Here is a 15630-nt window from a genome sequence, read left to right as displayed (position 1 = left end):
TTGGAAAAGTAAAAAACTAGTGCTGAAGTAGAGTACAGATCTATGGATAATTGGGTGGCTGAAGTGTTATGGCTGAGATCTATGGATAATGGGGTGGCTGCAGTCTTACCTTGTAGCTTCGGAAGAGAAGGGAGTGGATGGAGGGAAGGCAACTGGCCAAAAGCTTGAAGACCAGAGTCAAAAAAACTCAGGAGGCAGCATCGATTGGTACCTCTGGGAGTGTAGAAGTGCAAGGCCATTTGAGTCCTGAAATGGTGGTTGCTTGCTCTTCTATTCATCGAAGAATATTGGTAGGAGTGGGGAAGGAGGAATGGAAGAAAAGAATGGTGTTAGTAGCTGATAAAGGGGTGACAGATTGGAAGAAGGTTCTGAGTACAGTTGCAGGAGAGATAGGTGCTGGGAATGAAGCGATGCTGTTCCCTTTTGCGGAGACGAAAGCCGTGCTTGATGTAGGCAACCAGGAACTAAGCTTCAAAGCAGTTGTGGTGGATGGAGGTCTGATACAGGTTCAGAACTGGAGCCCAATCTGCAATGAAGTCGAAGTTCAAGATGGATGTTTTTGGCTGAAGCTAATAGGCCTTCCGTTTAACCTATGGCGGGACCCTGTTCTTGAGTATATAGTGTAGAGTCTGGGAGGTTTTTTAGTGAAGGCTGATAGGTGTAACCTGAGTGCAGTGGAGTTACAGGTTGCTGGTGTTAGATACAAGAACTTGTCGAGGTTCTTTGATATTTGTTCGGACGAAGCCTGGTTCAAGGTGTGGGTGGCTTCAAAAATCGAACGGTCGTGGTGGGAAGGAGGTCCTAAGGTTGAAGATGATGAGATGGCAGGGTGGTGGACACGTGGAGGGAAGAGGGAGGATAGTGAAAAGGTGGAGCAGATGAAGGTTAAATCTGGGGTTACTATGTCGGTTAGGGAAAACCAAACAATAGGCAACCTATTTAAGGAAATTAATTCAAATGGGTTTGAATTAAACAAAATTAGGGCGGGCTCTTCATCTTATGCTGACGTGACAAAGAAGCAGATTGCTTCTGGGAGCAGAATGGCTTGGTCCAAGCCGGTGAAGGTGGTGGGTGGGTCAGGCGGGCTGAAGATTAAACCGGGACAAATTTGGAAGGAGCCACGTGACAACTTAAAAAGTCATGTGGGTGGGTTGGGTGGGTTGGAAAGTGAACCGGGCCACTCATTTAAGGGCCCACGTGACAACTTAAGTGGTCACACGGGCGGGTCGGGCGGGCCTAATACCGAACACGGGCCTTTTTCAAATGACCCACTTGATAACTTAAGTTGTCACGTGGGTCGGGGTAAGGAGACAGCATAGACCATTACTAGACAGTGAACTTGGTCTATCTTCGTCCCAAATGGCGAGAATGGATGGGCGACGCTCATAGCAGCGAAAGTTGGAAAAGGGGAACTTTCGGTGGGTCCCCCACCGGAACTGTGAGGAGGTTAGCCCCCATGCGACACTCCTCAGACAGGCCGAATCCAAGATATGCAAGGGAAAGAGCAGAAGAGAGGGAAGAGGCGGATGAAGGTTGGGTGCAATGCAGTGAGGAAGATGATGATTTGGACGAAAGCTCAGATGATGGTACCGGCATGGGCAGTGTAAACGACGAAGGTGGCTATGCCGGAGGTGACATGGATGGGTGGAATATTGCAAGCTTATTTCCGGGTGAAGGTTGTAACTAAACTAATTCATCTCCAAGACTCTAGAGTGTGCAAGGTACAACAAAAGGGGCAAATCGGGAGAACCTGATGCAGAACAGGAACTCACCTCCTAGTGGTGATTCAGGGGTAGAGAGGAGAGATCACCAGAGTGACCAAAGGACAGAAGTACTTTCCAACCAACTCAGGGAGATAGACGTTTACCAATCTCTGGAACAAGAGAGGGAGGCCAGGAACAGTCCTTTTCCAACCTTTCATCATTCCCAGGTAACAAAGTGAATTCGGTTTGTGCTACTAATGTGTCTCCTGTGTCTTTGGTTCCAGATTCCATCCTGACGCCATCTACTGTAGCCCATGAATATGCAGCCAAGCTAGATGGTGGGTTGTTCGAGGTAGTGGAGAAGGAAGTGAAGGACTGTGGAGAGGAGCGGGAAGGGAGGTATAGGAACGAAAAAGTGTGGGAAATCATTGAAAGAGTGTTTAGTGAAGTTGAAGGAATTCTGATTTGGAGGAGGGATGGGGAGGAAGGAAGAGGGGAGGGGTCAGTGGAGAGGAAGGAAAGGAAGGAGGGTAGAGTGGGAGAGGAATGTGGGGAGAGAACATGGTTGGAGGCAGGTAACAGGAGAGGGGAGTGGTTGGAGAGGAGAGAAGAGGGGTGGGACCAGAGGTGAGGAGGGAAGGGTAGGGGAGCATAGTTGGAGGGGAAAGTGCAGGAAGGATTGGGGTGGAGGATTCGGTGAAAGAGGACATGATAGCAGAATTTGTGGGGAAGATGGGGTGTAGGCTAGAAGATTTGAATGTGCTGAAAGGTCTACAGAAGAGGAAGAAGGGGATAAAAACAAAGAAGAGGAAGCTGAGTGAAGTAGAGAGACTGAAAAGAGATGTAGAAGGGGATAAGAAGTTCGGGGCAACAAGAGATAGAAGAAAAGGGGGAAAGTAGTGAGTAGGTAGAGAGGGAGTCAAGAAAGAAGTGGAAATGAAGATACTTAGTTGGAACATGAGGGGAATAGGGAGTGCAAGAAAAAGAGCAACAATAAAAGAGGTGATAAGGAGGTATGACCCAGATATTGTTCTGTTACAAGAGTCCAAGAGAATGGAGTTTAATAATAGTTGGGCGAGGAGTGTATGGAAAGCCAGGGGGATTAGCTGGGTGGTTGCTCCTTCGTGGGGTGCTTCGGGGGGGATTGTAATAATGTGGAAGAGGGATGCGGTTGAAGGCTTGGAGGAGATGATTGGGAAGTATTCGGTTTCCATGAAGTTTAAGCAGCAAGAGGATGGTTATGTATGGGTGCTCACAAATGTATATGGACCAAATGACTACAGAGAGAAAGGAGTTGTGGGAGGAATTGGTAGATGTTAGAGGACTGTGGGATGGGCCATGGTGTGTGGGTGGGGACTTTAATGTGATCAGATACTCGGAGGAAACCAATAAAATTAATCAGAGGGTGACAAAAAGCATGTGGAAGTTTAACAAGTTTGTGGATGCCTTTAAGCTTAAAGAGATTCCTTTAGCCCACAAAATACTTACATGGTCAAATCTCCAATCTAGTTCCATCTACTCTAAGTTGGATAGATTCTTGTTCTCTTTGGATTGGGAAGAACATTGGGGAAATTTGGTTTCTAGAGCTCTCCCAAGGATGACCTCAGATCATTGGCCCATAGTGATTTGTAAGGAGGAAAGGAGTGGAGGACCCGCCCCATTTAGATTTGAAAACATGTGGTTACTCCACCCTGGGTTTACCAATAAACTACAATTTGTGAAAGCAAAGGTCAAGGAGTGGAATCTTTTGGAGTTTGGAAGGTTAGAAGAAAGAAAGAAAACGCTGATGGACCAACTTGAAAACATTGACTCTAAAGAAGAAAGGGGAGAATTTGGAAAGGAAGATAAGTAACTCAGGAGAGGCTTGAGAAGACAGTTAGAGGATTGCCTGCATAAGGAGTGTTGTTGCTTGTGGTGATTGAGAGAGAGAGAGAGAGAGAAAGAGAGATACGGATGATAGAAAGAAGAGCAAACTCAGTGCTGGCAACCACCAATCTTCTATTTATATTAATCTTTATAAAAAAAGACAAAATTACAAGTATGCCCCTGGCGGCATATCCTAGGATAAGAACAATAAGAAAAAAAAGGAAAGGACTAGTAGCTGAAACTGTCCCACTAACATCAGTTACAAGGGACACTTAAGCCTTACAACACTCCCCCTCAAGTTGGGCTGAAGATGTCTATCATGCCCAGCTTGTCACATAGCTCATTGTGTCGCGAACATGGAAGTCCTTTTGTGAGGACATCAGCAAGTTGTTCCTTGGAGTTGACATAAGAGATACAAATTTCCCTTTTTTCCAGTTTCTCTCTTATGAAGTGCTTATCCACCTCAATATGCTTAGTCCTCTCATGTAGGACCGGGCTGCTGGCGATGTTTATTGCAGCCTTGTTGTCACAGTAAAGAGACATAGGATTATGAACAACAACTCCAAGCTCACCTAGGAGGTTCTTTAGCCAAAGGACTTCAGCCACCCCATGTGCCATAGCTATATACTCTAGCTTTTGTACTTGATCTTGCTACCACACTTTGCTTCTTGCTCTTCTAGGTCACCAGATTTCCTCCCACAAATGTGCAATACCCACTAGTGGACTTTCTATCATCCACGACTCCTGCCCAATCAGCATTTGTAAAGGCTTCCACCTTTAGGTGATTGTGTTTACTGAATAGTAGGCCTGTTCCTGGATGTTTCTTCAGGTATCTAAGGACTCTCTTTGCTGCCTCCATGTGTGGCTTCTTAGGATAGTGCATAAACTGGCTCAGAACTCCAACTGAATAGGCAATATCTGGATGGGTTATGGATAGATAAATCAGCTTTCCCACTAACCTTTGGAACTACTTTACATCTTTCAGAGGTTCACCAATACAGTCACCTAGCTTGTGGTCCGCATCCATAGGAGTGTCTGCCGGCCTTGCACCTAATTTACTTGTATCCCGTAATAGATCAAGGGTGTATTTCCTTTGAGAGACAAAGATACCCCTTTTTGAACAGGCAACTTCGATCCCAAGGAAATACTTTAGGAGTCCTAAATCTTTCACTTCAAATTTGGATGCAAGGAATTGTTTCAATTTCTGTATCTCTGAACTCCAACTCCCTGTAATGATGATATCGTCTACATACACAATCAATACGGCAACCTGCTCCTGACATCTCTTCACAAAAAGTGTATGATCAGATTGGCACTATTGGAACCCCATCTCTTGAACTACCATGTGAAACTTACTGAACCAGGCTCTGGGAGACTGTTTTAAGCCGTAGAGAGACTTCCGTAGCTTGCACACCTTGTTTTCACTTCCCTTGGCAGAGAACCCAGGAGGTTGAACCATGTATACCTCTTCTTCCAAGTCACCATTCTGGAAGGCATTCTTTATGTCCAGTTGATGCAATTTCCAGTCAAAGTTAGCAGCTAAGGATAGAAGAACCCTAATCGAGTTCATCTTAGCCACCGGAGCAAAAGTCTCATCATAGTCAACTCCATATACTTGTGTGTACCCTGTGGCTACTAGTCTTGTTTTGTATTTTTCAACTGCTCCATCTGCCTTGTGCTAAACTGTGAACACCCATTTTCACCCCACGGGTTCTTTCCCCTCTGGAGGATCCACCAATTCCCAAGTCTGATTTTTGTGGAGGGCATCAATCTCCTTCATGGCATCTATCCATTCAGAGTATTTTAAGGCTTCTGCAACATTCTTGGGAACAGTGATGTAGTCAACTGCCGATAGGAAGGCTCGGTACGAGAGAGAGATGTGGTCATAGGAAACAAAGTGGGTAATGGGGTGTTTGGTAGTGCAAGACCTGACTCCCTTTCGTTGAGCAATAGGGATGTCTAGGTCGTCCACAGTGGGAGTAGGGTTAGAGGTTGGACTTACCTCCTGGGATTCTGATGATGTCAGTTGCTCAGTGTTTGGCTGCTCCACATTTCTATCACACTGCTGATCTCTCCGACAAGTACGTTGGAAGACACAGAAGGGAGTGAGGTCCGGAATAGAAGGAAGAGACACCTGAACCTGCTTCTCCTCTTCCACACTACGGCTCTCCCCCTGAGGAGAAGGAGGGAAGAACGGCTCGGACTCAAAGAAGGACACATCCATAGACACAATATTTACGACTAACTGGGTCAAAACACCGATACCCCTTTTGAGAGGATGGGTACCCCAGGAAGACACAAGGAATGGACCGAGGGTCTAACTTACCTCTGGATGGAGACAAATCATGGACAAAGGCTCGACAACCAAAGACTCTCATGGGGATGGAAAATAAAGGTGACTGAGGGTACAGTAACTGATGAGGGGCCATGTAATTCAATACTCTGGAGGGCATGCGGTTGATGACAAACGCAGTTGTAAGTATAGCATCCACCCAAAACCTTTTTGGGACATTCATGTGTAACATCATCCCACGGGCTACCTCAAGGAGGTGTCTGTTTTTTCTTTTTGCAACCCCATTTTGCTGTGGTGTTCTGGCGCATGAGCTTCTATGAATAGACCCATGGGAGGCGAAGAACTCATTTAGCTCCCCATGGAAGTATTCCTTCGCATTATCGAATTGGAAGATCTGTATTTCAACATGGAACTGTGTAAACACCATCCTTTGGAAGTCTTTCACTATCTTTGGAACCTTGTCTCTGCTACGCATAGGGACTACCCATGTATAGCAAGAGTAATCATCAATCAATGTAATAAAATACTTATATCCACCCTTAGAGATTACCTTTGTAGGCCCCCATACATCAGAATACACAACATGAAAAGGAACATTTGATCTTTTATTGCTTGAATGAAAGGTTGTTCTACATTGTTTACTCAACTGACACGTTTGACACATGAACTCTGACACTAAACACGACTTAAATAAAAGTGGAAACAAACATTTTATTACTTCAAAAGAAACATGGCCTAAACGACTGTGCCACAACAAAATTTGACTCATATTTGATTGACTATGTGACTCTGAGGATGACACGGAGAGACCAGCTTTGTTGTCGAGAATGTAGATGCTGTCCACTAGGCTTCCTCTACCAATCGTCCTCCCAGAAGTTAGGTCCTGAAAAACACATGAGTCAGCAAAAAAGGTTACACTACAGTTTAAAGAACTTGTAATGCTACTAATTGAAAGCAAATTTATGGGAAGTTGAGGGATATGCAATACACAATTCGGGTTAAGGCCATGGGGAAGGGATATCGAACTTTGACCTGCAATGGAAGAAAAGGAACCATCTGCAAGTCTCACTCTATCCCTTCCTAACAAAAGGCTATAAGAATGGAATAGGTTAGGCTTACCGGTCATGTGATTTGAGGCCCCTGAGTAATCCAAGGGGAATCTGTGGGAGTGACATGGAATGCAGAAGCCACATTACCTGAAGTAGATGCAAAAGAGGTAGAGGGAGTACCAGTGACTGAGCTGTCCAATTGCCGCAATGCCCTACCATAAGATTTCAGATGCTCTCTGAATGAATTCATTATATCCTCCTTGGGGTCAGGCTTATTAGGAGGGTCCCAGGTACTACCGGCAACTCGTTCTTTTCAAGTGACCTTTATTCTGTTCTTGATTCTTTGCTCCCCACTTGGGTTTCCCGTGGATGTCCCAACAGGTGTCACGTGCATGTCGTGACCTTCTACAGTGGGTACAAAAGAGTTTATCTTTATCATCTGCCTTCTTAGGATCACTTTTCTTCCCTGTTGAGCTGTTATTCACCGCAGCCAAGGCAACTTGTTGCTCCCCCTCAGCTGTAACCATCACACTTCGCCTGCTTTCTTCAAATTGGACGAGTATACTTCATGTACTGTAGGCAATTCTTTGCTTCCTAGGATCTGCACCCTTAATGGTTCATATACAGGGTTCAGCCCTAACAAGAAAGCAAACACTCGTTGCTGAGAGATAGCTTCTTGTAGGCCTTAGCATCATCATTGTGCTTCCACTCTATGGCCTGATAATGGTCCAACTCCTTCCATATGGAGGTAAGAGCTGAATAATATGAGGACAAGCTACGGTTTCCCTGTTTACATGTTGAGGACTCAGCTTGTAGTTGGTAAATCTTGGCATAATGCCTTTGCTCAAAATAGGTAATTCTGGCTTGTTCCCAGATCTCACTGGCGGTGTCTGCCCACATAAAATTCTTTTTCACATCAGGTTCCATGGCTGCGAGGAGCCAAGACATCACCATACTGTTTTCTTGGTCCCACCTATCATGTTCAGCCGTCTCACCCTTGGGTTCTTTCACCCTTCCATTGATGTAACCGGCCTTACCCCTTGCTGTTACATAGAGTTTTACACTCTTAGCCCACTCCAGGTAGTTCAGATCGTTCAAGGGGGTAATTGGCATGGAAAAAACCATGGTTTCACCTCCCATACCTGTTGTGCTGCGGGTTGGGGTGTTCCCCGGTGAGGTCAGTTCATGACTTGCCATTGAATATTACAACCAGCCAGTCCAAATGCCACCTAACAGCACAGCCGCCACAACTAGAATGTGGCAACTCAGGGTTTACTCCTAGAATGTGAGCAACAAACTATTGAATATTGCTGAGAGCACAAGAACTACTGTTGAGCATAAGAGATCAATCACTACAACGTCCAAACAGAACAATAAATAGTCTAGTCATCGGTTCAGCACCACCAATACAGACATTACTGTCAGTCTGAATGTGGTTCCCCCACTCTAACCATCCAATTATTCAAATTAGTAATCATACAATCAAGGCATGAGTTCTATGCCATTGGATAAAGAATACTAAGATAAACTGAAACAAAACCACACCTCTAGATCAGAACCTGCTAGGGTTTCATTGCACCATCAACACCCTCCTTCGATTAGGGTTTCAGCAGACCAGCACCATCCCACGGCTAGACACAATTAGGGTTTTTCAGTAACTGTCGCTTGGGGCCACTAGGGTTTCAGCAGAAGTACAGCCGCAGGACTTACTAGGGTTTCTGCAAGCACAGCCACCAAAGAAGATTGAAAACACAAGTCGCCACTAGGGTCTTTTTTTTCTTTTTGATACAAAAGTAGCCACGTCCAATCCTCTTTAGAAAGGTTGATGCTAGGATAGTAGGTCTTCTCCAGCCCAGAAATTCCGCTCTGATACCATGTTGTTGCTTGTGGTGATTGAGAGAGAGAGAGAGAGAGAGAGAGAGAGAGAGAGAGGTACGGGTGATAGAAAGAAAAGCAAACTCAGTATTGGCAGCCGCCAGTCTTCTATTTATATTAATCTTTATAAAAAAGACAAAATTACAAGTATGCCCCTGGCGGCATATCCTAGGATAAGAACAATAAGAAAAAAAAAAGGAAAGAAAGGACTAGTAGCTGAAGCTCTCCCACTAACATCAGTTACAAGGGACACTTAAGCCTTACAACAAGGAGGAAATAAGCTGGAGGCAAAAATCTCGATGTAAATGATTGCAGGAGGGAGACAAAAACACTAGGTATTTTCACTCTTTGGCGGATGGAAGGAGGAGGAACTTTATCTCCAAATTGTTAGTAGGTGGAGTTGAGTTAACACAATAAGAGGAGATAGTTGGGGCTTGTGTGGAGCACTTTAAATCCATTCTTAGAAGGCCGGTAAGTAGAAGAGTGTGGGTAGAAGGTTTGGATTGGCCAGATGTAGGGGTGGAGAACAGGAGAAGGTTGGAAAGAAGATTTGATTTGGAAGAGATTAAGGAGGCTGTCTTTTCTATGGATAGAACTAAAGCTCCAAGGCCGGATGGGTTCACAATGGCTTTTTATCAGGACTGTTGGGATATTTTGAAAGATGATCTTTTGTTGGTGTTTGAGGAGTTTTTCAGGAGAGGAATTATCAATCTGGGTGTGAACTCTACATTTATAGCTCTGATTCCAAAAAAGAAAGATGCCTCCCACCCGAAGGACTTTAGGCCAATTAGCTTGGTTAATAGCCTGTACAAGATCATTGCTAGGTGTTGTCATTGAGGTTGAAGGAGGTTTTGCCAGACACCATCGCACAAAATCAAGGAGCTTTTGTGAGTGGAAGGCAAATCACTGATCAAATCTTAATTGCTAATGAGAGTGTGGAGAACTTTAAGAAGGCTAAAAAGGAGTGGTCTGTAAGTAGGACTTGGAAAAGGCTTATGACTTGGTGGACTGGGAATTCTTGAGGAAAGTTTTGATCAAATTTGGGTTTGGTGGTAGATGGTGCAATTGGATCATGGGTTGTGTCTGGAATTGTCATTATTCAGTGCTAGTGAATGGGACAGTGGTAGAGTTCTTTCCGGCCAGTAGGGGTATAAGACAAGGAGACCCTCTCTCATTTCTTGTTCATACTAATTGTGGAGGTCCTGGGGAAATTGATTCACAGAGCAGACTCGAGGGGTCTCGTTAGAGGTTGGAGAGTCGGGAGGATGGAAACCCCCCTCACTCACTTACAGTTTACTGATGACACGATTCTATTCTGTGGAGGTGGCAATGTGAGCTTTATTAGGAACTTGAAGTTGGTGATACAACTATTTGAGCAAATGTCTAACTTGAAGGTGAACTTTGAGAAAAGTTGTGGAGTGAATATGGAGGAGGGAGAGATCAGGGAGAGTGCAGAAGTGTTGGGGTGTGAAGTGTTAGGGTGGCCATTGAATTACTTAGGGTTACCATTAGGTGACAACCCTATGAGGGAGAGCTTTTGGAACCCGGTGGTGGAAAGGTTTGAAAAATGATAGGTCTCTTCGAAAAAGAATTACTTCTCTCTTGGTGGAAGAGTTACATTGGTTAAGGCCACGCTTGCTAATTTACCCATCTACTTCCTATCTGTGTTCAAAATCCTAGTGAAGGTATCTAACAGGTTGGAGAAGTTGATGAGAGACTTCTTGTGGGAGCCGGGAGAGGAGAAGAGGGATCATAGAGTCAGCTGGGAGGTAGTGTCCAGGAGTAAAATTTGTGGTGGTTTGGGGCTCGGGAATGTTAGAAGAAGGAATATGGCTCTTCTAGGGAAGTGGTTGTGGAGGTTCCCCTTGGAGAAGGAGAAGGTATGGGCTAGAATAGTGGCAAGTATACATGGGTTGGAGCACAATGGTTGGGATGCTGGAATCAAAGCTAGGACCACAAGCTTTTCTCCTTGGAAGCCATTCACAATCTGCTTCCAGTATTCTCCCCCAATATCAGGTATGATCCTAATTTTGTTAACTCCATAAAATTATGGGAATAAACTTGGGTGGGGAATGCCCCTCTAAAGGAACAAACTCCGGTAACTCCATTCACAATCTGCTTCCAGTATTCACAATCTGCTTTTCTCTTTGTATGCTCTATCTGATCTTAAAAATGAGCCAGTTTCATCCTTCATTACCTCGTCCTCTTTCAATTCTGGGTTTGGGTGGAATTTGGGTCTCAGAAGGGCCTTGAGGGATTCAGACTTTGCTAATATTTTGAGCCTTCTTGAACTTCTTGATAATGTTGTCTTAGACCCCACAAGGGCGGACTCTAGAATTTGGACCCCTACACCCACTGGCTTCTTTTCTTATGCTTCCTGTTTCAAAGTCCTAAGCCAGTCCACCAGTCCTGTAACCCCCCCCCTTCCCTGTTGATGAGGTTTGGTGTAGGGCAATCCCTCCTAGGGTTGGTAGTTTTTGTTGGGAAGCCTATATGGAAAGATTCAACACTGGTGATCTACTCCAAAAGAAGCGACCTAATACTTGCTTGTCACCCCATTGGTGTGTTCTATGTAAAGCGGATGGGGAGACTGGTTTTCACCTACTGGTATCATGCCATTTTGCGAGGTCAATTTGGGAATGGGCTTTTTCCCTCTTTGGGTGTAGATGGAACCCTCCATCAGATCTGCAGGGCCTTTTTTCCCCTTTTGTCTTCAGGTGGCGTAGGAAAAGGGGAAGGACCATGTAGAGAGGTTTGAGGGCTGCAGTATGTTGGACAATATGGGAAGAAAGAAACTTCAGGATATTCTCAGCGGCTGAGAGAGGGATGGAAGAACTAAAAGCTATCATTCATTTTAGGGCTGTACAGTGGCTGAAATCTTTGGAACTATTCACAGGTTACACAGTGGATGACATGTTGAGGAAGTGGGGTGAAATAGTAAAGTGCACACAGACCAAATCAGTAATGAGTTGTCTTGGACACCTCCACCTGCTGGGTTCATGAAATTAAATTTTGATGGTAGTAGTAGGGGGAACCCTGGACAATCAGGGATTGGGGTGTCTTTAGTGATGAGAATGGGGTCATTTTTGCCTTGTTCTCAGGCCCAATTGGAGTGGGTGGCTCCCTTAGAGCTGAGATCTTTGCAGTTATGGAAGGAGTCCAGAAAGCCAAGGAAATGAATGCAGACAGCAATGGTTTATGGAGGTACAGTAATCAGAGGAGGAAATTAAGTGGCTGGTGCGGGAGATGGAAGTTAAAATGTGCTGGGTCAAAAGATCAGCCAATTCTCTAGCTGATGGTTTGGCTAAACAAGGGGCAGAAAGGGATTCAATGTTTTGGGCTAAGTTGTAATTTTTTGTCTCTACCTATTCTTTTGTTTTCTTGATTGTACTTGGAAGATAAGTGTGTTTGTCTTCCTTATGTAACCTCTCTGGTGAATTAATGAAATTGTTATTGATCAAATATATATATATATATATATATATATATCTGTTTGGGCCTTGTCATGGGCTTGTTAATTGGGCCTACATTAGTTACTGTTATATTCCGTTAAGTAGTGTCTTAGTCGGCAGGGGTATAGTAGTCCTTGTAACCTATTTTATGATAGAAACCTATAAATATCAAATCTGGGCAGCAGAATAGTCTCTCCTCTTCTTTTCTTCCTCTCTCTTCTCTTCTGTCTTTCCTTTTTCTTTCTGTGTTTTCCTACAGAAATTGAACTAGAGTACAGGCCAAAGGTGATCAATATCAGCCTTCTTGATTCACACAAGTAACACTAATTTGAGGATAGGCACCATCCTGGTCTCTTTCTCTGTAATAAATCACAGGTATTAATTACACCATAGAAGACCTCCCAACAGAAAGCACCTAACTTGGGGGGAATAGGGCGACACCAAATTTCTTTAGAAGGAAAAGGCAAAGGAGGAGAAGAGGAAGTTAAAGAGTGGAAGAAAGAGGCACAACTAAAGGTCTAATTTGAGGATAGGCACCATCCTGGTCTCTTTCTCTGTAATAAATCACAGGTATTAATTACACCATAGAAGACCTCCCAACAGAAAGCACCTAACTTGGGGGGAATAGGGCGACACCAAATTTCTTTAGAAGGAAAAGGCAAAGGAGAAGGAGAAGAGGAAGTTAAAGAGTGGAAGAAAGAGGCACAACTAAAGGTCCCAAAAGGATGCATGGTTCAAAGAAAACCCCATCGAGGACTTGAAGAAGTTTTGAAACAAGGTCCAGTTTTTAATCTCTCACGTTCCTTTGCAACCCCAAGCCAACCAAAACCAAAGGGGGAAGGTGAGTGGGTCAAAAATTCTGAAACCGATTTGCCTTTGAGAGGAAAGGGCAAAAATAGAAGGAAAAGACTCCTTCAGGGGAGCTTCACCCACCCACAGATCTTCCCAAAATTTAACTTTATTGCCTGAATTGAGATCAAACATGGTATGAGGAAGGAAAAGTGTAAGAACTTTGTGAATGGCTTCCTATAGAGAGGCATTGGAAGCCCCACTCGAAATTCCAGCATCCCAACCATTCTCTAAGAGCCCATGAATGCTAGTCACTACCTTGTGCTACAACTTTTATGTTTCGCACGCAAATCTCCAAAGCCATTTTCCAAGAAGTGCTGAATTTTTCTCTTTTAGTCTCCCTAGTCCTAATCCTCCCATCTCCTTCCTTTGGCACATTATCTCCCATCTTATTAAATGATATTTCTTTGCATCCCCCTGGTTTCTACAAGAAGTCCCTCATCAGTTTTTCTATTTTTTTAATAATTGCTTGGGACGTGCGAAACAAAGATAGGTAATAAACAGGGAGGTTTGCTAAGGTGGACTTAATGAGTGTTATTCTTCCACACAACCAACTTCTTTTCAACTTCTCCACCACTAGATTCCAGAAATTCAAAGATCTCAGATTTGCACCAAGAGGGAGTCCTAAGTACTCAATGGCCACTCACTAAACATACATCCTTGGCCCGCAAATCTAATTCCTCCGATTCCAAGTTGATCCCAGCCACCACACTCTCATTTTAAGTTAACCTTTAAATTTGCAACTTTCTCAAAAAGACTCGCCAACAATCTCACATTCCTTGCTCCCAACCCATCTTCATGTTCACAAAAAATGATAATGTCAGCTGCAAATTGTAAATGGATTAGCACTACCCTACCCTATCTCTCCCTATCTTCCACCCCTTTAAAAGTCCCACTTCATCAACTTTTGAGATTAACTTGCTAAAAACTTCTGCTAGGAGAGTGAATTAAAAGGGGGAGAGGGGATCCCCTTGCTTTAGACCCCTTAAGGCTCCAACCACCCTATTAACCAAGACTAAGAAATGGCAAGTTTGCAAGTGCCCTTTTATCCATTTTCACCACTTTGCACCAAAACCACAGTTTACCAATGCTTCAAGCAAGAAAGCCCAATCTACAAAATCATATGTTTTCTCCAAGTCCAATTTGCACATCACACCCTTCTTCCCAGATCTCTTGAAAGCTTCAACACACTCATTGGCAATAAGTATCTGATCCGAGATTTGTCTATCCTTAATGAAGGCCCCTTGGAACTAAGAGATAATTGAAGGGAGAACCTTTTTTTAACCGCAAGGAAAGTACTTTAGCTAAAATCTTATAAAGTCTGGTCTCCAAAACTGATCAGTCTAAAGTCCTTGGGATGGAAAACTCCTGATTTCTCAGGGATAAAGGCAATGAATGTAGCATTAGCACCCCTGCTGATAATCCCCCTATAAAAGAATTCCTCAAAAACTTTCATCAAATCCCCGCTCAACCATTCTTAACAGTCTTGATAAAAGGCCACAGTGTAACCATCAGGGCCAGGAGTAGAGAAAATAGCATCCTTTTCCTCTTTCCTATCAAATTTTCTCTCCAGTTTCCCTTCTCAAAGAAGAATCCAAAATTGGCCATTCCAAGCCTTCTAGTTTCCATCATTTACAACACTGGCAAGTCTGGCATGCTGCACCTATTGTAGAATGTTGGCACCCAAGATTTCCCCAGTCTTTAGAGTTTGGATTTAACAATAGTTTTCTTAACATTCATGTTGTTTTGCCTGATCAGTTACTTACCTAATGAAAAGAAATTGCTTAATTTATTGCCAAAAATGATTTTGATCTAGTTCAAGTGATGTTAGAATTCAATCCATAATAATCAGCAGTTAGAATCTTATCTAAGATGGGCCACCCTTAGGAATACAACTCCAGTTATGATTACAATAAATAGTATCTCCTAAGAACCTATTTGTTTTTGTTTCAGGAGAAGAGATCACTCTATGAATCACCTGGTGAGTTCCAAAGCCTGATCAAGGAGGTACTCTCATGGGATATAAGGTCTCTGTCTCAACGAAAGCGACCTCATGGTTGTCTCTTGAAAATGGAAAATCATGCAGTGAGCAATATGAACCCAGAGTTCGAGAAAGACCAGGATGAAGATCTTGGTTATGAGAATGAACAAGGTTCAATTTCTTCGAGCAATGTGATTTATCACCTGATATTGGAAGGATTGGATATTTCCTACACAATCGATTGTGATGGTAATGCTGTAGTAGAGAAAGTTACACCTTCAACCAACACCCAAGACAATAGTCGAAGATGTTGCAATTACATGATATGGAGGGACAAACTTGAACCCAAGACAATAGTTGAAACTGCTACAAATACATGATGTGGGGAGACAAACTTTGTTTGGTTTTGGGACTTTTACCATGTTAATTATGACTATGCTATTCATATCAATTCATCACTGAATGACCAATATGAATAGTACTGTGATTCTTCAGGGAATTAGCATGCCTGCTCAAGGATCATCTCTAGATTGACATGGCAAGCCAACCAGTTTTGTAAAAA

General features: G+C 43.6%; 1 protein-coding gene across 2 annotated transcripts in view; it reads left to right on the top strand.

Moving 5' to 3' along the window:
• The window catches only part of LOC148871436 (tRNA-thr(GGU) m(6)t(6)A37 methyltransferase), a 91923-nt gene extending 76293 nt beyond the window's left edge, over positions 1-15630 (top strand). For both annotated transcript variants that reach the window (XM_088970654.1, XM_088970655.1), the window contains exon 9: positions 15041-15630. In XM_088970654.1, the coding sequence (XP_088826780.1) occupies positions 15041-15448 (408 nt within the window). In that variant the 3' untranslated portion in view covers positions 15449-15630. The remainder of the gene's footprint in view (positions 1-15040) is intronic.

The sequence above is a fragment of the Nelumbo lutea genome, chromosome 2 (assembly GCF_056320005.1).
Source record: "Nelumbo lutea isolate HS-2025 chromosome 2, American lotus-T2T, whole genome shotgun sequence".
Taxonomy (NCBI): Eukaryota; Viridiplantae; Streptophyta; class Magnoliopsida; order Proteales; family Nelumbonaceae; genus Nelumbo; species Nelumbo lutea.
The sequence above is the reverse complement of the archived record's forward strand: the minus strand, read 5'-3'. Positions and strand labels throughout refer to the sequence as shown.